This window comes from Sebastes umbrosus, chromosome 5 (genome assembly GCF_015220745.1).
Source record: "Sebastes umbrosus isolate fSebUmb1 chromosome 5, fSebUmb1.pri, whole genome shotgun sequence".
Classification (NCBI taxonomy): Eukaryota; Metazoa; Chordata; class Actinopteri; order Perciformes; family Sebastidae; genus Sebastes; species Sebastes umbrosus.
Window position 1 is genome coordinate 17,069,279 of NC_051273.1, and position 21,525 is coordinate 17,090,803.

The 21,525-nt window shown below is 39.4% G+C and overlaps 3 protein-coding genes across 10 annotated transcripts in view; 1 reads left to right on the top strand and 2 right to left on the bottom strand.

Annotated features, from left to right (window-relative positions):
- The first annotated feature begins 1,726 nt into the window (after positions 1 to 1,726).
- Positions 1,727 to 5,733, top strand: ccl25b (chemokine (C-C motif) ligand 25b). Of its 8 annotated transcripts, none has more exons than XM_037770469.1 (5): positions 1,727 to 1,863; positions 2,267 to 2,371; positions 4,294 to 4,411; positions 4,645 to 4,756; positions 4,855 to 5,733. In XM_037770469.1, exons 2-5 carry the CDS (start codon positions 2,290 to 2,292, stop codon positions 4,861 to 4,863), a joined length of 321 nt encoding a protein of 106 aa, XP_037626397.1. In that variant the 5' UTR covers positions 1,727 to 1,863; positions 2,267 to 2,289; the 3' UTR covers positions 4,864 to 5,733. The 8 variants fall into 8 exon arrangements, with proteins under 8 accessions (XP_037626397.1, XP_037626401.1, XP_037626399.1 ...); XM_037770473.1 differs by having other exon boundaries at positions 1,734 to 1,863; positions 2,267 to 2,353; XM_037770471.1 differs by having other exon boundaries at positions 1,737 to 1,855.
- A 6,796-nt stretch (positions 5,734 to 12,529) lies between these two features.
- Positions 12,530 to 20,863, bottom strand: LOC119488646 (serine/threonine-protein kinase NIM1). The gene is made up of 4 exons (XM_037770468.1): positions 19,792 to 20,863; positions 17,548 to 17,853; positions 15,806 to 16,074; positions 12,530 to 13,771 (listed from the first exon to the last, which is right to left on the bottom strand). The coding sequence occupies exons 1-4, from the start codon at positions 19,811 to 19,813 to the stop codon at positions 13,019 to 13,021; spliced, it is 1,350 nt and encodes a 449-aa protein (XP_037626396.1). The 5' UTR covers positions 19,814 to 20,863; the 3' UTR covers positions 12,530 to 13,018.
- Positions 20,864 to 21,309: 446 nt separating this feature from the next.
- Positions 21,310 to 21,525, bottom strand: part of pole4 (polymerase (DNA-directed), epsilon 4, accessory subunit) — a 3,230-nt gene continuing 3,014 nt past the window's right edge. Inside the window, exon 4 of the mRNA XM_037768917.1 lies at positions 21,310 to 21,525. This exon is cut by the window's right edge and continues 62 nt beyond it. The gene's annotated coding sequence lies outside the window, so the exon portion shown is untranslated.

Consider the following 21,525-nt stretch of genomic DNA (forward strand, 5'->3'; position numbering starts at 1 on the left):
CAAGGTGGAACGGTATTTGGACTTAATAATCTTCATGTGGGAAAAGGCTGACTCGCATAAATAAGTGGAGCCGAATAATGCAGTCAAGGAGGTAGCACATTTCCTCATGTTGGGGTACTTTTCCTCTGTGAGTAAGTTCCAGAACTTTTTTTTTTTTTTTTAAAGCCAAGCGATCTACCCACACTACCTTTGCGATCGACCGGTAGATCGCGATCGACGTATTGGGCACCCCTGCCCTATAATAACATCCAAACAAAAGCATGAAGGTGCTACTACTGTAAGACATGCCACATTATGCAACATGCTGGAAAGCATGAAGAAGAGGCGTCACTCCAGTAGACTTTTTAACAAGCAGGATCTTGAGTTTCTTTCAGAGAATATTTCCCTAAGTGCTTCTTTTAACATTTCTCAGACTTTCACTACTTGGAGCTGGTTTAAAGTCTCTTTTATAGTTGGATTGTTTAAGTTTGAAGGGACATGAGCACATGAGCCCAGTTCATTAGATGTAAATTATACCTAACAGACACACAATAAACCAACTTTGGAAGGCTGCCTACATCTGGACAGCATTAGTGCTGTTAGATTAGATCTGCCTTTGTGTGAGGCAGTATCCATCTAGCAGCTTTGGGAGGGCTCTGACATCTCTACGGCCCAGAAGTGCTATCTGACTGCCCAGAAGTGTATCTGACCTCTGACCTCTTCATGGAAGAAAACAATCAAGAATAGAATTTTTAAAAGGTATCATTAAAAGCATTGTATTAATATTTTTTACTTAATTTCCTGTTATCTCAATTGCAGTGTTATTCTCATGTCCCTCAGTGAGACAAGACCATAACACAACAATACCCTAACTACTATATACAGTATATACAGTATATTTAATCACGATTAATCGCATGATTGTCCATGATTAATCGCGCATTTTTTATCTGTTCAAAATGTTCCTTAAAGGGAGATTTGTCAAGTATTTAATACTCTTATCAACATGGGAGTGGGCAAATATGCTGCTTTATGCAAATGTATGTCTATATTTATTTTTGGAAATCAATTAACAACACAAAACAATGACAAATATTGTCCAGAAACCCTCACAGGTAAGGCATTTAGCATTGAAAATATGCTCAAATCATAACATGGCAAACTGCAGCCCAACAGGCAACAACAGCTGTCAGTGTGTCGGTGTGCTGACTTGACTATGACTTGCCCCAAACTGCATGTGATCATCATAAAATGGGAATGTCTGTAAAGGGGAGACTCGTGGGTACCCATAGAACCCATTTTCATTCACATATCTTGAGGTCAAAGGTCAAGGGAGCCCTTTGAAAATAAATGGCCATGCCAGTTTTTCCTTGACAAAATTTAGCACAAGTTTGGCGATGAGCTAGTATGTCCCCTAAGGGGGGCCCAGAGTTATAAAAGGGGGCGCAGCGGGGCTAAATATTAATGATGCATTGTTCTGCACTGGCCTGGCGGGGGGTTTGAATATATTTTTTTGCTACAAAAGGGGGGCCCTGCAGAAAAGGTTTGGCAACCACTGAATTAGCATATATATCGATTACTACCAATGTGTCTGAATGTGAGAACAAAGCGATGAGAACCGAAACTTTTTGGGATTATATAACCTCCTCAGTATGGTGCAATTTTGTGTGTGTGGGGGCTGGCCTTGTGGGATTCAGTGATCAAATTTCACTTGTACTGAGCGTTTGTAAAACTTGAGTGTTGTTGACATGTCAGAGGAGGTGTGGTGAAGGAGGGAGGGCAGATTTCATGTGTGCACTATATTAGAGAACAGAGCCACCACGAGCTGCACTGGACTAAAGGGTTTCATCCCAGGACATCTTGTGAAATACTGAATGTGAGCAGGTACGTTTCTCTGCATGCTTGTGAAACAGTCTTGTGTTGGTGCTTTTGGGATTTTGATTCTGTAAACATGTTGTTATGTGTTCAAAGTGATGAGTTTAATAAGATGACTGCAGAGAGGGAATCCAGACATACTTTATCTCAAACTCACTTGGTTCCTGCAAAACAACACTCAGTGCACTTGAGATGAAACAGCTGCACACAGCTGGATACCAGACATGGATTTAAACACTTTTAATCAGGGGTCAAAGAGATAACCTTTCTCTTTCACAAGAACGCAGATGGGGGGGGTTTGTGATGGAAAACATTAAATCTACGGCCAAAATGTTCAAGGCAAAGGAAGGGTGGGAGGCTCTGCTCCCAGTTTGCTCTGCTGCTGTGATTTAATGTCTTTGTGTCTTTGCAGCGATCCAGACAACAAGAACAACCATGAAGTTCCAAGCTCTTTTCTTTCTTATGGTCTTCAGCTGCATGAACCTGAATCTTGCACAAGGTGAGTGGAACAGAACAGGTTTCATTCACACCTGAACTATGCTATTATAATAGCAAATTGTGATTAGTTTGCAGATATAACTGTGCTTTTTTATATATTGTGCAAGTAAATGTTCCAGAATTCTACACTATAAGCTAAAACCTAAAAACAGTTCTGTATATGACTTTGGGGAATATGTGGAGTCTCGCTTTCACCAAATTTGGTTGAATTCTGGCTGCAGCTGTATTTCATAATCCACATTCCTTTAGTTTGTTTCTAAATCCTCTCTTTCAAAGAGGTGAATTATTCTGCTAAAACCATTTACAGCAAATTGTAATCTGTCTGGGCTTGCTATTATAGACCGCTTTGATGTGGTAATCTTTTGAGGGGTCTGAAAAATAGAAAAGCAACATATATTACTTTAATTAAGTAAAACAGTGGATTTTCATGAACATGTTCCCCCTCAGCAAAATACAGCCCAAGAGGGGAATGTTTGGATTGGGGACATGTTGTGTAGACATTGGAGTAAAACTGAAAATTGAATTTGTCATTCCTCATTCCTTTTTCAACAGTCCTATAGCTGATTTGTAGTTTTTAGGTGATCACTGTAGGGTGCATCATTACAGCCAATCATTTAGGGCATTACAAATTGAGGTAGAGAGCACGCTATGAAAAACTAAATCCTTGCCATTTTCCATTAAAAAGTAAGGTAAAGAAGAAATACACCTATTAAACTATTTAGGCAATTACTGCATGTCCAAAAAAAAAACACAATTAGGCTTTGTTTCAGAAACAAGTTCTGTTTCCAAAAATGACAAATTAAAAACCCAGATAGGTAGTAAGTGACTATTTACAGTGAGCAGGGCTGTAGCCAGGATTTTACAAATACTAAGAGATTACGAGGCTTAACTCCCTGCAGAGCGAAAATAAAGTCACCAAAAAGGTTTATATATTTCATGATTTTCATTTTCTTTAAATTGTATTTCCCAGTGTGAAGGAATAAGAAATATCTCCGCATGCTGTCAGAAATTTAAAAAAAAATACTACTGAATCCTTCATTTGTAATTTTCTTCTGCTTTTACTGTTTCTTTTGTTGTTTTAACCATGTAAAGTGTCTTAAAGGGCTAAATGAAATAAATATATATTTTTTATTATTATTGATTATTATTATTATTATTATTATTATTATTATTATTATTATTATTATTAATAATAATAATTATTATTATTTTTATTTTTATTATTATTATTATTAATAATTATTATTTTTATTTTTATTTTTATTATTATTATTATTTTTATTTATTATTATTATTATTACCATTATTATTATTATTATTATTATTATTATTATTATTATTATTATATAGTAGTAGTATCTATTAGCCAACAAGTAGTCAGATTTAATAGTGAAATTAGCCTGTAAATATACTATTTATTATTTAACTTTAGGATGTATATGCCTCCCTGAGTTGCTGTGTGTGTTTGTTAGTAAGATAACACACATACACAAATAAACATTTAACAATAAACATCTTTCACTTTTGTTAACTGTTAATGCTGAACACGCAGTTCCTTAAACCTCTGGCACTTGCAGACGGGTAGACAGGAATTTCCGAGGTGCTGTTGGTTTAGCCCCACATCTTTGCTTTTTGTGGATTTCTTTGATGCAAATATAATAATTTCATATTGATTTAGTGATTTGTGAGACTCATGATTATGTTTGTCCTGTATATATAGAAATTACAAATATTTGATAATATCAAGAATAAATAGTGCTCACTTTGACAGACATATGCATATAAAAAAAAAAAAACAATGTTTAAACTGAGCTATATTGTTTCCTCTTTGGATCCTAACTGGAGTACAAATCAAGTGATTGCTTCACTTTTTGAGTGACATTTTCAAGTGAGGCGGTATATCTCTCTCTTACCCCTCCATTACTTTATCTCTTTCTGCAGGCTCATTTGGTAACTGCTGCCTCGGCTACGTTCCTAGGATGCACGCAAAAGTGAAGGCAAACGTAGAAAGTTACATTGAGCAAAAAACAGATGGCCAATGCAACCTCCCTGCTATTGTGTGAGTAACACATTGTATGTCCTTCATTGTTGGCCCTTAGCGAGCCTTTTGTTTTCCCTCATTGGCACCATAATGAATTGGCAAAGACTACTGGAAAAAGAAACACCCTGCTTACTAAGGATGAGACTGGTCCAAGCTCAGAGCAGCACTTTTAAATAACTGGTGTATTTGATTACTTATAAAATGTGTGCAGTAAGCTTGATAATAATAAACAATAATACTGATATGTGCAGGTTTTTGATAAAGAGGAAGCCGTCACATACAAAACAACATACTCGCTGTGCCAACCAAGAACACATCTGGGTCCAGGATCTGATGAGGGCTGTGGATGCGAGAAATAAGAAGGTAAAAAACATACACAACACACTCTCACAATGACATACTTTAAAGACATGCAGAGGAACTCAGTAACTGTCTTCATTGTAAAACTTTTGTCCCTGCAGACCACTTAAAGGAGAGACGAATGGGAGAGAGGAGAGCAGATGTTTCACCTCCCTGCCAGGCATCATATATCACCTTTAACCACATGGATTATGTTTCAGTAGGTATTTCCTGTGCTGACAGAGAATGTAAATGTACACAGTTCACTATAACATGAATATATCCTCAATGTTATTGCCAATATAGTAAAATCCTTTTATATGAGCCACTGCTATGATTCTGTTCACTTCTTTGTGATAATGTAGCACCTGCTAGGAATGAGCCACTGTTTGGCAGCTTAGAAATGTATTTGCAAGAGTGTGTTGGTACGCATCTGTAGAAGTGTGTGTGATGTATATATTAAAAAAAGGCCGTTCTCACTCCCAGGGCGTCAAATACAGATGCTTTGTCACGGCCCTCTGCGTGTGATAGCGACGCACAAGGCACTCTGTAGCTTCTGTATGAGACGCACCGGGCTTTCAAGTAACTACAATGTAAACCCATCCGCGGCAATATTAAATGCTCAGAGAAAGCGGTCAGGGAGTGTAGTGACGTAGCTTAAAGAGTGACACATAGGGCAAGTGGGACGGGAGGTGGATGAATCCAACAAACACAGGGCTTTCCTATTACAACATATTATCAAATTGGGGGTCTAATTAGTGTCAGTTTAGGGGTCCTTGACATGAAGAAGTTTGGGAACCACGGCCTTAGAAAGCGATGCCAAGGGGTCCTGACAAAGCATCTGTATGTGATGAGATGGGATGAGAACATGTTGGTAAAAACCACTTGTGGGATACGCTGAAAGTTTTTCATATAACAGATTTCCATATTTTTGTATCATCATTATAAATGTACTTTGTCTTTGTCTTTCTGTATCAAATAAAGAGGGAATACAAACCAGACTCTGGTTTTCTATAATGATGAATCAGGACACTACTCTAAGCTGTTTTACATCAATCCTGCCCTAATTGGGTGATGCCATGGTTGCACCACTCCTTCCTGTTGACATTTTCAATTGATACAAAGCAGGTTTAGAATTGCTCTAATAATCTCCCGCAAAGTCTCCATTTGGCTTCAACTTGAGCCAGTAATTGACTACATGAGCCATCCGTCAACACTTTAAAACAGTTGGTCTGCAAAGCTGGTTTTCATCAGCTTCATGATAACAATGGTAAAGCATTGACTTGAAAGTTAAAGATCTTCCATGATTCTCAGCCATCAGGTCCAACGAGGCAAGATTAAAGGATTATTTAACAATTTTTCAAGTCTGTCTTTAAACACCACTCAGATTCCCATATGTACATTGAAACTGGTTTTGCGTGCTGCAATCATTCCTCTTGTTTATACCGGTTGTGAAGTTCATAATGCACTTCCAACGTAAGTGATGTGGGACAAAATCCACACTTTACATTTAATGTAAACATTTAAAAGTTTACATAAAGTCATTATGAGGCTTCTGTTGGACCACAGTGCACACAGCACACTAATAGATCAGCCCAGTTTCGCGGCAAAGTGTGTAATAGACCCGCCTATCCACTGGAAGAATGCGCGTCAGAGTCACGTTTTGTGTCGCCTAGACGTGAATACAGGTGTCACGTGTTTTACTTAGTTTGCGGACTTATTTTAAGCCCAACCGTGATGTTTTCCCTTAATCTAACTTTGAGGTTTTGTTGCCTGAACCTAAAATAGTGGCTTTGTTGCCTCCTGCTGGTAGGCTACTACAAGTTAATACAGGTGTGTAATATTCACGTCTCTGCGAGGCAAAACTTGACACTGACATGCTATCCTCTGGTGGACAGTTTATTACACGCTTTGGTGTGATATCGGGGTGAATAGATGGCAGCTTCATTATATTTTGCCCCAAGAAACCAACCAGTACTCCTCCACTGGAATATTACCTGGCTCAGGTTCTCTGTCTATCAGTTAGTCTGTAGTAATTTGATGAAACAGCTTTGGAAAATGCACCACGAAAGTACAATATAAACTAAAATAATAAAAGTGTTCAAGCCAGATTTTGACATGGGTGCTTCTCAATAAGAAAACAACACAAGATTACATACTAAGACAGGACCCAGTTGATATTGAGTATGTAATCATATTACCAATAATCAGCTGACACGCAGGTTCCTGGGCAGTTGGCCATTTTCCCCAGCTGGTAATCCAGCCTTTTCTAGAAGTTGAAAGAAACTGGATTTGTGGTTAAGCCTGGGAAAATATTTCACCGCTCACCCAAGATGCCGCTCATTTTTCAGAACTAGATGGATTGTGAAATGTCTTCAAACATCATCATCATGGTGGCTTCGGGGCAAAGACACGTACCATCTAAACCACAATGCCACTGGTGCGAATCCAGCTGGGGGCCTTTGCTGCACGTCATCCACTTATCTCTCGGTCTATGTTTCCTGTTTATTTCTCCACTATATACTATCAATAAAAAAGCAAAAATGCACAAAACTTAAGCTGTGTTCCAAGTCCATACTGCATCCTAATTTCATACAATATGTGATATTGTCTGTACTGTTTCTGCAGTTAGTGTACAACAAAAATCAACATACTTTACCATTTCGTGCTTACAGGAAATCACAAGACATCCGATTACACAAGTCAAACTGCAACTGAAGATTCTGCCAATTAAACTTCACAAACAGACATCAACATGTTTTTACAAAGATGTAATAGTTCTTGTTTGTTTTCTGAGGTATTTTTCTGGAGCCGTTTTACCACCATCTATCTGTCATTACTTTTAATGTCCTCCAGCTGTGAGCAGCTTCTCCATGTGCTTTGTGCACTGCATTGTGGGAAGTCAAGCATGTTGACTTTTTGAGTCCACTTTATTTCTTCACTTTTACTGTGTGAAAACGCTCCAACCCTGCATAGAATGACTATGTAGGATAGATTTAGGACACAGCAAGATATACCATCACAATTTGGTACTGAATTTAAGATTTAGAAACCTCTCAAATATTGGTCAGACCTGATTCAGTTTTCTTTAATTACAAAGAAAAGATGTTTAAGGAGAGTAAAGTCTCCAGATTGTGTGCACTGTGTCCATCGAATCATTTAGAAACTCACTTATTTTTGATGTGGGGGTCTCTTTTGTTGGAGTATTCTGGCCGGATGTGACTAATTTCCTTCGCAACACTCACTCCACAGTTTATTATCTTAAATTGTAACCGTAGATCAGATAATATTTTGTTTAGCAGGCTTAAATCCTGCAGATAACATGTTGACTATGAGACTCAGTTCCGCTTCATTCATCCAAATGAATCAGTGGATACGACGGTAATCAAGTTCAGGTCTCTCATACAGTACTCACGGTACAAAACAAGAAACCAGACTGTGAGTGACAACATAAAGTGCAGGTGTTGATGGTTGTCCTTGTTTTTCACACCGTGAAGCATTAACAAAGCACTAATCAGTAACCAGAGTGCCACAGTTGACCCTCTTTTGGGTTCAGGATCAGATCGTTGGTGGGAAAATAGTTAATGAGGACTGTCGCTGACTGAAGCCCTGAAGCTGTTTCTGTCCTTCTATGACTTTTTTATATGACTTTGAATCAAGACGTCACCTGAAGTTGCTGGTAAGTGAGAGACGTGTTGGATCTTGCTCCGGTTGTGCCCTATTTGAAGAAATTTACGCTTCGTTTCTTGCCCGTCTCTCAAACATTAGACATAGCCTACAGTACAGAGTAGCTTTTAACATCACCAGTTACTGATTGCAAACATTATAGAATAAAGCAACTGGTCATGCATTGATAAATGTAAACTAGAGAGACTATGTTGCTATGGGAACACACCAGCCGCGACGCCAAATCGGGCCAGGGACATGAAGTGAGGGCCAGTGGCCCCTTCCCCACTTCTTACCCCCCTACTTCTGGCGCCCTGTCTCGAACCGCACCTAACTATGAACTCGACCTTCATTTTAATCTCAGCTACACATCTGTAAAGTTTTGTGACTGCATCCTGCACGATTGTGACACTATTGCATTGATAAAATCTGTCCACAGACAGACAGGAAAAATAAACACCTGGCAAAGTACTCAAAACCTCTTCTGTGGTAGTTCAGGCCAGTGGCCCCCTTCCCACTTCCTACCCAACACATTCTCACTTCCAACTTGTCAAATATAGCCGTTTGGTCAGTGCCCCTTGGCATCGGAGACCAACACACGGGGTAACCCTCTTGCTTTACTTTTGGACGGACCGGGGACTACGTGTCAATATAGGCTTGTTACATGCATAGTGTCCTTTCAAAATAATTTTCCGTCTTCACAGGAAGTTCGGTTTAGGCAACACAACCACTTAGTTAGGGTTAGGAAATGGTCGTGGTTTACATTAACTTCACTGACTAGCGACTCACGGGACTCACAGGACTGGCGATACCGACGAGTCACGTGACTAAAGTCTGGCATGACAAAATAAGTCAACGTTACTTTTAGTTTCACACGAAACACAAACACCCATCTCCTGGTTGAAAGTCTTGGGTTCGTTTGACCTTTCCATCACCCCTCTGACACTCCCGCCCTGATCGGACTCTCACGCTATTAACACTAAATCACTTGCTCCGACCGTCGAATAACGGCGTGAGTGTGTTTACATTAGAGTTAGTTGAAAACCAAATTATTCGCATACTGTGCGTCGGTTTCTGATGCTGAGGGGCACTTACCAAACGGCACCCCCTACTTCCGGCGCCCTTGCTTGGACCACGTCCATCTCCAAACTCGGCATTCATTTTGATCTCAACTACACACTTGTCAAGTTCCATGAATGCATCTTGCACGGTTGCGACGCTATCGCAGTCACAAAATGTGTCCAGAGACAGACAGACAGACAGACATATAAACACCTGGCAAAGTACTCAAAACCACTTGTGTGGTCGTTCCCGCGACAGTAGGCGTCTCCAGGAGCACATTTTGCCATGATGACACATAACAAAAGACGAAAGTTAGAAGTTCTGTTCCTGCTGACTAAAATCGACACATGGTTTTGGGTAGAAGTGAAACTGTTTGCAGCAGCATTCATCCACTTCTACTCGGGGTCAAGCAGTCCATAAACTATCGTACAGGGTGGACACAATGATATAAACACATGTACTATATAATGCAATCCATTGTCAGAGACCTCCAATCACTTTCATGTTTGCATTTTTCTTTAAATCAGCCTCCCAGTCATATTGTCCTCTCCTGCAGTTGAAAAGGAAATTGTCTATATAAGGTAAAGAGGATACTCTTTCGCAACCACCTCAACCGTGTTTTTATGCACTGAATAGATTTGTCATTCATCCAGAGCTCAAGGCTGCTCTTTCAGCTGCCAAATGCAATTACAAACAAATGCTGAGTTGCTTTTGGGGTTAATATGTTGGCTCCCCATGGTAATCCCAGAGGGGAAGGAAAGGTAAACACACAGAGAGAACATAGTTTATACAAACGTGAGAAGCAGATAAGAGAAGATAATAGTTTTTATGGTTAATTTCACTCATCGCTTTTTAATTTTAATAAAGCAGGTGTTTGTGACTGGAACAAAGGAAGTATTGTGTCAAATCATTACATGATTTAATATCTTTTGTGGCATTTATATGAGTTGCTAAGATACAATAAGCATCAGATTTTAAACATATTAAAAAGTGATTCTTCCCCAATAAATAGAAACATCTGAATGACGTTAAAATGAGCTGTATTATTATCTGATTTGACTGAAGGACTGTAAAATCTGTTCTGTTTTGGTTGCAGGCTTTATGTATTTAGCTAGCTTCTATCTATGTTTAATGAACCGGATCAACATGTCATGCTCGCCCACCTTTGATCACCTCAAAGTAAATTATTTACTTGGGTTTAAAAAACAAGTTAAAGTCGCTCGATGCCTCAGTTCAGCTCATGCATCAGCTTCCTTTTCATATTTGGTTTGAAGCACGAGACAACAGGAGATAACAGACAAGATACTGTTGCTTGTTTAACTTTCATTTCACTGTCACAACCCTATTCACTACATCCTTAATCAGTTTAAAGATGATGCCGATGGTCCTGATCATAAATGATAACAGTTTTTTCCACATGGATATTGAGCAAGAACCGGTTTCCTAAATAAACAGCATGTCCAGACTCCTCCTTGGCGCTCATAAGGGGCTTTGATAATTTATCTGTGTCTGTTCCTGCCCACACAATGTGAACACATTCCTGTGTGAAAACGCTGCGGGTTCAACACTTTATTTCACAATATAACTATTATCTTAATGTCAATCACTAATCAGAAATACAACAGGTGCCTGCAGACGTTGGCCAAATTGGCCCTAAATTGCGAGGTGACGGTAATCGGCAAAGAGTGATGCCTGGTTCACAGAGACTGTTGTAACCTTGACGGGAATTCACAAGTGAAAGGTTAAGTGGAAGTGAAGAACCATTTTGTGGAGTAAGCACTGGAGTTAAAGTGTCAGTTTCAAAATAACTCACAGTTTGATGTTTCACAATCCTCTAGAATTCACAAATGCATCACATTTTACTATCAGCTCTTTTACCGAAAGTGCGTGAGATGGCTCCAAAATCCGTTCTTAAAAACTGGCTCAAAGGTCGTTATTTGTTTTTTTTACGTCAGGGCTTATATGGAAGCATGGAATCGTTCATGATCCCAGTGGAAATCTCTTTGTAAACGGTTGAATTCTTGGCTGGAGTCTTGCATGCAGCTGAAAAAGACAATAATATCATAAAGAAGAAGAAGAAGAAAGAAGGAGAGATTTGAGAGGAAAGTGTTGACAATCATGGTTCGAAAATACTTTAATTCTGATTAATGAATTTGGCCTTACTCATTGCAATAATTATTAATACTGTACAGAGTAGCATGAAGTTCAGGCCGGTATCCATGAAACAGTTATGAAAGTGTTTGTCTTAAAACGTAAGCAAACATTAGCACAATACTTAAAAGGTTGACGGCTGAGCCGGTGGCTCACAGCTAACGGTGCTAACAGTGTTAACCTGAGGGGGGAACCGGAGGGTGGGTGCTACGCTTCCACAACAACGCTGTCGGTCGGGACGGCATTATCAGCTGTAACCGCTGTATGAGTGCAATAGAGGGACTCACATGCACACACGCCGGCCCGGTAACGTAAACAAAACACAGAGAAATTTGGATTACAACACACACAGACAGAGAGACTTCATTCTCTGCTCAGGTAGACATTACTCTTCTATATCTATACATAGCAAATAGTTGTTTGCTGCTATATTAATGCTCTGGATATCAAATATAGCACCTTTAAAAGGAACAGTGTGTGACATTTCAGGGGATCTTTTTCATAACTAACCATAACTGTTTAATCACCTGAAACTAAGAATCGTTGCGTTTTCGTTACCTTAGAATGAGCTGTTTATATCTACATAGGGAGCAAGTCCTCTTCACGGAGTCTGCCATGTTGCGCCGCCATGTTTCTACAGTAGCCCAGAAAGGACAAACCAAACACTGGCTCTAGCTAGAACCTTTTGTGTTTTACGTTAGCTTGACCAAAGGCCACTGTAGTGAGCGGAGCGGTACTCAGTTGGTTGCAATCTGCAATCAAATCCTACACACTGTACCTTCAACATAGATATTAACAAAATGGGATTAAAATTGTGCAAAATGTAGAACAATCTACGCGGTCCACACTTTTTGTGACAATCATAAAATGGAAATATTTACCAAGAAAAATTGAATAAATACCTATATTAAATTAAGGCTTTTGGTTCCATGCCTAATGTAATTTTTCCCCCCCAAGATATTTTTCCACAGTCTCAGATTTAATTTCTGTGACCCAAGCATGTTCTCAGTGTTTTATCTTATTAGGATTACCTGTAGCCTTGGATTACTTCGGTAGATTTATGCTCTGACTAAGAGGGATTGGAAGATGCTGATAGCCATACAGCGATTGAAGAATGATGTGCGTCAGTAAGCTTTTGTTGGTGATGTAAACAGAACACAAAGCCATAGCAAATTACTTAAGAGATGTGCCTCATCCGTAAGCTATAATTGACTTACTGTGGGACAGAAAAACCCACCGACTCCAACCTCAACTCGTCTTTTCGGTCCAGTATTGCACAACACAACTTGAGTGTTACTCAACATGTAACATAACGCTTCACCGATTAAGGACCTGAAATGAGTGTCTGCAACCACATGAGTGCGTGTGCGTGTGATAAAGTGCCACAACTAGTCCAGTTATTTCTCCTTAAAGTACAGCACAGACATGCGAGGGATTGTGTTTGTCCACAGGTGCTACAGTCCACGTATTCGGACCTCCGTACTCATCAGGGTGAAGCGCTGAATAACCCACAGCCTCCACTGACCTCCTCTTCTGGACCCGATGGAGAAGGATCCGGTAGGTCCCTGTCAACGGGCTTCTACAGTTTAAGCAGGGGTTGTTTTGGAAATGGATTGCCACAATACCCAGATCTGACAGCAAACTCTTCACCTCCTGCTCCTCCACACACAGAGCCTGTTTGTCCTGGGCAAAGTGTGCCGGCGACAGGGGCAACAAGACATACGGACGAGGGCACTCGATCCCCTTCAGCCAAGCGCTGTTTAAAATATGTGCAAGAGACGGGCGATCAACAGGCACCGGACGCAGCATGCTCTTAATGACCAGCTGGCATTCATCGGGCACATAATCAGGGATGCTGTAGGCCCCCTGGAGGATGCAGCGCTTCAGCTTCCCCATTTTTTCCCCGTGAAAGGGCATAGTGGCCGTCACCATGAAGTACAAGAGAATACCTAAAGCCCAGGTGTCTGAATAGCGTCCGATGTAACCTTTATCCTTAAACAGTTCAGGAGCGGCGTACGGTGGCGAGCCACAGAAGTTGGTGAGGAGGTCATTAGGGCCGCTCTCTGTGCTGAAGCCAAAATCACCGACTTTGATGCAGTAGCTGGTGGTGTAGAAGATGTTCTCCGCCTTCAGGTCTCTGTGGACGACGTTGATGTCATGCTGAAATACCAGCAAAAAAGAAAGGGACATATTCTCAGTAGGGGGTTCTGACATTTTAAATGTGTTTTTAGGGAAAGAAAGTGATAACAATCTCAATTGTTTTTGTTATTATTATTATAAGTCAGTGGTGGAAAATAAGTACATTTACTCAAGTTATGTACTAAGGTACCTGCTGAGTCGATTCTCAAACTGAAGGTTCACCAAAGTTGGACTCTACCCAAATGCCAATTTGCTACCCAACCGGAAGCAAATGTCCCCTTCACTCGCATTGAATGGAAGTGAACAGGAGGAGAATATTCATTTTGTGCATGTGTGACCGTGCTTTTATACTTCTACTTCACTACATTTCTGAGGGAATTGTTGTACTTTTTAACTCCAGTTATACAGTTATAGTTACTAATTATTTTCAAATTAAGATTTTAAATAAAAATACATATTAACATAACATATAAAACATAGTTGGGGCCCATTGCCACGTTTCAGATATTATGAGTTGTCAGCAGTTCCACCAAAGAAAAATTTCCCCTCTAAACTTCCCAGATGGTTTCACCTAAATAGTTCTCAGCTCAAAGAGCCAAAATTATTCACACATTTCCCAATAAAAGCAAAAAGAACAAGAAAACTTTTCTCCTTTCTCACCCCATTAATCATCTCATGGCTCCTCAGATTTATGTTGTGACTCTTTAGAGGGATCCTGAAGCTGGGAACCACTGGACTAAACTACCAGTATATGAATTAGTTAAAACTAGCTCCACTTCGTATTAACAATCTAATAATGTCACACACTGTATAACACTAACATATCTCTCATTTTTCTGCAGCACGGGTAGATTTACTTTTGATAATTCAAGTACAATTTTCAGAAATTACTTCTGTACTTTTATATAAGATTTCACATTGTTGTACTGGTATTTTTACTGAAGTAGAGTATCTGTGTGCTTCTTCCAACACTGATCATCCAGCCCGTTCGCAGGAAAAGGAATATGAATGCCATGATAACGTGCAAGGCATTTAGCGTGCAATAAGAATACCTTTCTTGCTTTTCGCGTATCATGTGTACGTTATGTAGTCTGTACCTGTACTGACTGCCTAAATGTGCTACGCTCAGAGCTAGTGACGTAAAATAAAAAGCGAGAAACACCGTTTATGGAGGTACGGGTCCAACAAACACAGGACAGTGTTGTTGCCAGGAGACCGGTGCTCGAGACTGGTGTTTTGTTTTGCAAGATACCTTAGTGACTTTTGTCACGTCTTTTTAGTGATGTTTGTGATGTTCGTTTTCTGTACTTAGGTTACGTTGTTTCTATGCGTATTTTACTTAGTTTACGTACTTATTTTAAGTCCGACCATGACGTTTTTTCTAATCCTAACTAAGTGGTTTTGTTGCCTAAACCTAACTGCAGACGTTTCCGTAGTTATTTTGCGTGGCGTACAAATGACACGCGAAAAGCCAAAAGAAGCGCCCTAATGCCACGCAGAATGTTGTTAAGTCGTGCCATTTATATGCCTTCCCATGAGACCAGGTTGGATTATCATTATTATTAACACTAGACAACAGCTGAATCTTAGTTTGGTTATGTTTTCCAATGTTGTAAAATGTTTACTTGCAGCAGTTATCTTATAATCTGAGACAAAACCAGATTCAAGATTTTCATTCTGAAATAAAATTCCTCAATTATGGGTCATTCTGGTGGCCTGTAGGGGTTTAAGATGCTGATCACCCGGGTTTGAGGCTGACTGAGAAACATTTGTTGCATGTCATCTCTCCTCATTTCCTGTCACCGCTCAACTGGACACTATGAAAATAAAGGCAAAAATAGCCCCAAAAAACATCTAAAAATGCATGTAAATAAACTTCAAATTCTGGCTGTGGTAAAACATTTACAGATTGAGCCTTTAAAACCATTCAACATCATCTCAAATTCAGCTCTTATTCACTTTGAATGACTCAGTCATATGAATCACGAATACCTCAAACATCCATGGATGTGAGGCACAGATTGTGTAGTGGATAATGATTACTGTGAGACCCACCATGTGTTTAACAGCAGAGACGACTTGTGCAAAGACCAGCTTGGTTTCCAGGTCGTTGAGCTTCCCCCTGGTGGTGATTCTGGAGAACAGGTCTCCACTGCTGCCGTACTCTATCACCAGATACATCTTCCTGCTGGTCTCCATCACCTCGTACAGTCGCACTATGTTGGGATGGCACAGCTTCTCCATGCAGCTGATCTCTGACGACATCATCGGCTGGCTCTTCTCGTCCAGACGCATCTTGTCCATGATTTTGATGGCGACTCTCTCTGAGACAGAAGACGAGGGGAGGATTAGAAGTCGGTGATGGGTTTAGAGAGGGTCTAACAAGGCGGCAGGTCAAAATCAGGACAGACATACTTAAGAGGTTTAAACACATGAGATTGTTACATGCACATGAGGTGAAGGAATGTATTTTTGGCATCTAATTTAATTGGATTTTTGCAGCATTATTTTAAGGTATGACAAAAATGGGGCTAAGAATCAAGAACCCCCCCGAACTGCTCAACCTGCACACATACACAAGTGTTTTATGAAGGCATTTCAACAGAAAATAAATGCACTGCAGCGGTCGGGAAAGATCTGGGGTGATCAGAAAGGCTTATCCAGGGGATCAGTCTACTAATATTATTCATGTACAACGTCAAACTGTGTACATAACAGAAAAGGCTAAAGTGTGGCTGCCCACAGGACAGGAGGGAATGTGCTTCCTGTTGGAGAAAAAGATGAAATATCTTTAGATTCAAAAATTAATTAACAGGCACCCTACAAAATACAAACGCAAAATAAAATGGTTGCTTTTCTTGAACCCTTTTGATGGTTGTGTCTAGAAGGTAAGCCTCTGCGATATGGAGGAAATCAAATATCACGATTAAATACCTTGATATGGATATTGTGACGATGTTGTAGGGTTGACTATTGGTGCTTTCACAAAATATTCACACAATGAGATTTTTGATAAATAATCATCAGTAATGTGGATGTAATGAATAAGTGGGAAAAGGCAAATAATAGAACAGCTAGAACAGTCTGGTATGTTCAGAAAATTACATCACTTTACTGTAATGCAGCCTTTAAAACCAGAAAAAGACAACACTTATGCCATGTAACGATATCCAAAATTTAAGACGATATTTAGTCTCATATAACAATAGCGATATAATATTGATATATGAGACTAGTAAAAAGAAAGTTTCACAATTTGCACGTTACCCACAAGACACGACCGCTTTTGATTACAGTCCTGATCCCGGTCTCTTCTGAAGGAAACTCTTTGCAGTGTACTTTCAAAAAGACCACAATCGTCTAAGTGATATTGATCCATATTTACAGAGACAAAAACTGGTAAAACATTTAGTTCTTTTCTTGCCCATCTTTTTTATTTCTACAATTTTCCTGGATTTCTTTTTTACTGTTGTGTTTAGCATGCATTTCTATAACAGCATAAGCAACTGTTGTCAAGTCTTTACACAGAAAACAGTGTTATCGTTTGTCAAGGTTGAGTGAGGATTCAACTGGATGCCATAAGAAAACAGGACTTCAAGCAAGCCGTGCAGTTTTTCTGTGGGGGAGAGTAAATCCTTTCGGGTTTTGTAACTTTGCAGACCTTTTACATGCACGGAAACTACAATCAAGGTCGGAGGAAAGGGAAAAAGCACTTAATAGGTCCTCTTTAAAAGAAAAACAATGAATAAATGGGATAAAACCACATAAATAACTGATGACATAACATGATTCCTGACCTTTCGTTAAGGCGTGGATGCCCAACTTGACCGTAGAGAAGTTCCCCTGCCCAATCTCTCCACGCAGCTCGTAGAAGCCGACCCTTCGACCGAGCATCAAGTCGTTGACGATCCTCTCGTTGTGGGCCATGTCGTAGACAACCCTCTCGAACGGCGTCTGCCTCATTCTCTCTGCTTCAGTCAGCTGTGGGATGGCACATACGGCGGCAGAAGCCGGGGGCTTCTTGGTCGTCTTTTCCGCCACCAGAGATGACGGTTTGGATTTTTGGCTCTCTTTCTGCTTTGGCCACAGGCGCGCTTTAATGGCTAGAAAATAAATTCAAGACAATTTAGAAACCAAATCTTTGCAGATGCATGTAAACAATAAGTCAGCACAACTGTGTGAAAGGAGCATTGGACCCTGTTCCACATAACAATTTTAAAAATCAATAATATAACTGAATCATTTTTATTCAGTATGAGGCAGAGCTATCACTACTTTCGTTGGAGGAAATAGCTCTCACTCTCACTGACTCTTAGGAGTTATTTTTGTACTGGACCAGTGAAGTCTTACAGAGTTCAATGTGTGGATGTTACGTGTAGAGAACATCGGTAATGAGATTAACCTCCATGTCAACTTATGTGGTAAAACATCTGCCCTCTTTCACAACAAGGTTTAATATTAGTTTTAATATTTGTTTCTAACGTACAGACATTAAATCTATTCTCAGGATGCAAGGGGAGCTGTTCACTGTTTATGACTTATCAGCTTTAGAGGTGCAGACGATGATGCTGATATCATCAATTTAACCATGTTTACTTTCATTTTCTTAATGATGGACAAAAACAGGATGTGGCGACCTTTCCTGTTTTTCTTCTGTTCTGGGAACACGAGTTCTTATCCGTTGCACACAGTTATCAAGTCTCAGCACATTTCTTTTAAAAACGGGCTAAAGTATTCACGTTTCCCCGAACAGGACAGTATTTTGACTTTATTTTTATGTAAGCTTTTATCCCGTTTCTTTTGTTTTCACAGGAAACTGTGGATTAAGGTTTTAGCATTACACAAAGAGCAATGAGCAACAGGGTCAAATGTCAGATTTCATCCGTCAGTGCTTCAGCTCTGAGTGTGCGTGTGGTCTCATAGAGCAAATATAACGTCTTCAAATGACAGCACATGTGAAGAGCGTGTTACTGTGCTGTAAATTAAGCAGCCAATGGTTATTAACAATGAAAAACTGACACTAAACTTCTGTAAATCAACAGTAATAATACTGTGTGACTCCTGGTCATTGTGGGCTAAATTTAGCCCCATGGTAGGCTTAAAGTGGAAAGGATTACTGGCTTCCTTAGAAACAGTATTAGTGGGTCTAGTCGGTTTGAAATGGATAAATTTAGACAACTGAATCATTTCAAACTAAACGTTTTTCACTTTTCTTCTGTCACTGCTGCACTTTCTTGTATTGTATTATATTCTGTAAATGTTAGTTGTTGCTGTGTGCTTTGAATGAATTTAAATGCAGTGAATTACGCTGAATATCTAAATAAAATTGGCTTTCCAAAATTAAAAAAATTTAGGGTTAAACATGGATGTATATTCAGTAGCCACACAGCCATTTTACAGTTTAAATGGGCTAAAATAATAATAATAAGGCTAATAAGGCACCTCTTTTGTGAAAGGGACTATAAGTAGTAAGTATGTACTTACTTTAGTGATTGTTAATACACATTTTATGCCTTACAGATTGGTTAGAAAACATTAATAGGAAATAGTTTTGGGTTGCCAAGTTATGAAGAATACCTTTGACTGGTGTTTATCCTTTATATTGGTAACAATGCAGCAAATTACTGGTAAACCACAAAGTAATGCCAATATGGGTTTTCACCTTCTAATATGCCACCAAGTCTGAAATTATATTTTTAAAAAAGTAATTAATACAGGGTTTACAATTATCCATCTTATTGATGAATTTAAGAACTAAAGAGACAAAGCTTGTTTCATGCAGGATAAAACACATGCAAAGGGTTTATTCATGACTTCGTAACCCCTTTATTCTTTTTGATGGTCTATAAATGATCTATAAAGCATGACTAAATCATTTATTAGCCATCAATGAAGCCATGCATTACATATTATAAACCCCATATGAAGAGTGTCTTATTAGAAAGTGGTACCCACATTTTAAACAATGCAATACTTTCTACAAATGTGCAGAGACAGAAATATTAGAAAAGCATATATATATAAGAAGCAGATGAACTTACCTGGGAGCTGCGGGTCCTTCATGTCTGTCCCTCTGGCTTACCGACCTGACTGTGACTGAACATGCATGTGAATGAAGCCCCAGGGGACTAAATGTTCCTCTCAATCCTATTAACGCAGCGTATTAGTGGACTGCTCACTGGGTTATTATCTGACATGGACTAAAACAAAGGAAATGCTGCACGCACACTTGTAAAGAATAAACCAATAAAACCGTATCTTAGTTTTCACACTGAATAACTGGTGATAAATAATGCATGTAGGCTATCAGATCATTTAACATTTTGTACCTACAGTATATAGAAAATTAGTTGCAAGTGTGTGAAAATGTTAATAATGTCAGACAGCTACACCAAGCTTTACTGACACCAAAGTCTAAAAATCAAGAGTACCTTTCTTAAATGTTTACACACAGTAATATAACATACTATACTGTTATTGAATTAAATTATTGAAAAATTACATAAGCAGTAGGCTACGTATGAGGGGAATTCAGAGGACTCTTTGCTGCTTCTTTATTTAGCTTATTTAACTAAACAGTTGGAACATAGCTGTTGAATATATAGGTTGGAGCATTTAGCATTTCCCTCAGGAGTTGATGGAGACCAAAACAGAGCTAAAAGCAGAGTGAATTTTGGACTTATAGTCTTCAAATGAATGTTAATGTTGTGTAACCTGTTAGCTAACAGTTTGCCTTGTCAACTTTATTAGGGGAGAACATGGCAGTATTGTGTTTACAGCTTGTTTCCGCTGCTCCCAAGTGGACAAAAAGACAACATCCTGCAGCTCTCCTCTCTCTGTACTAAGCCCGTCCCACCAGGTGAGCACGCGCTTCATACAGTTGCCATCATGGCTGCGCCGAAGCTGTGAGGTCCTTTCTCGATATACATCCACGGTGAGCTCACGCAGAAGGCTAAACTATCAGAGAGACAGAGATAAAAATATGCTTTCCCCGAACTACTGCCATGGCTACCGTAGTCATGAGGCTAGCTCACTGCGCTAGCCGCAGCGGTAAGCAGAAGGCTAAACTAATAAACATATTCTCTAAATCACTGAAACGCTTCGCCAATATTGATCGACTCTTTCTGATAAGTCCGTCTTCCTTTTTTGGGTTGCTCTGCAGTTGTTGCCAACGCTGGAATAGCAAGGATATTCCGCCATTGAATCGGGCTTTCACCATCTGAAGGGACGTGCACACACATCTGTATTTGTAGAACAGCCAATAGGAACGCTCTCTCTGACTCTATGACCTGTGATTGGCCAAAGTCTCCCATCACGAGCTAGATTTTTTTTAACGCCTGAAAACAGAGCGACTTGGAGGTGCAAAAGTCTAGTTTTCTCTCAGAACACTTGAATTACAATATGCTGAAATGTTATTATGGAATTTTTGCCCAATGATGCCATAAATATTCTGCCTACTGCAGGTTTAACACTGATCACAAACAGAATGACAATATTTATCTTGCAAATTTGTGTGTGATGGACGGATGAAGATTGACTATTTTATTCTGACAGAAACAGATTGTTTAAAACTTACATTTATTCCATTGTACAGTAGTATTTCACAAATATTTACAAAAAATGTACACATTACCACTGATGTCTTCAAAGTTACGTATGAAAAATCTTAATGGCACATTGTAAAAAAACATTTATAAATATCCAATTTGAGAGTTTGACTTAGAAAAAAAGTTCCAGAAAGTGTTCACAACAAATCGTGTCCCTGTAACGGAAAG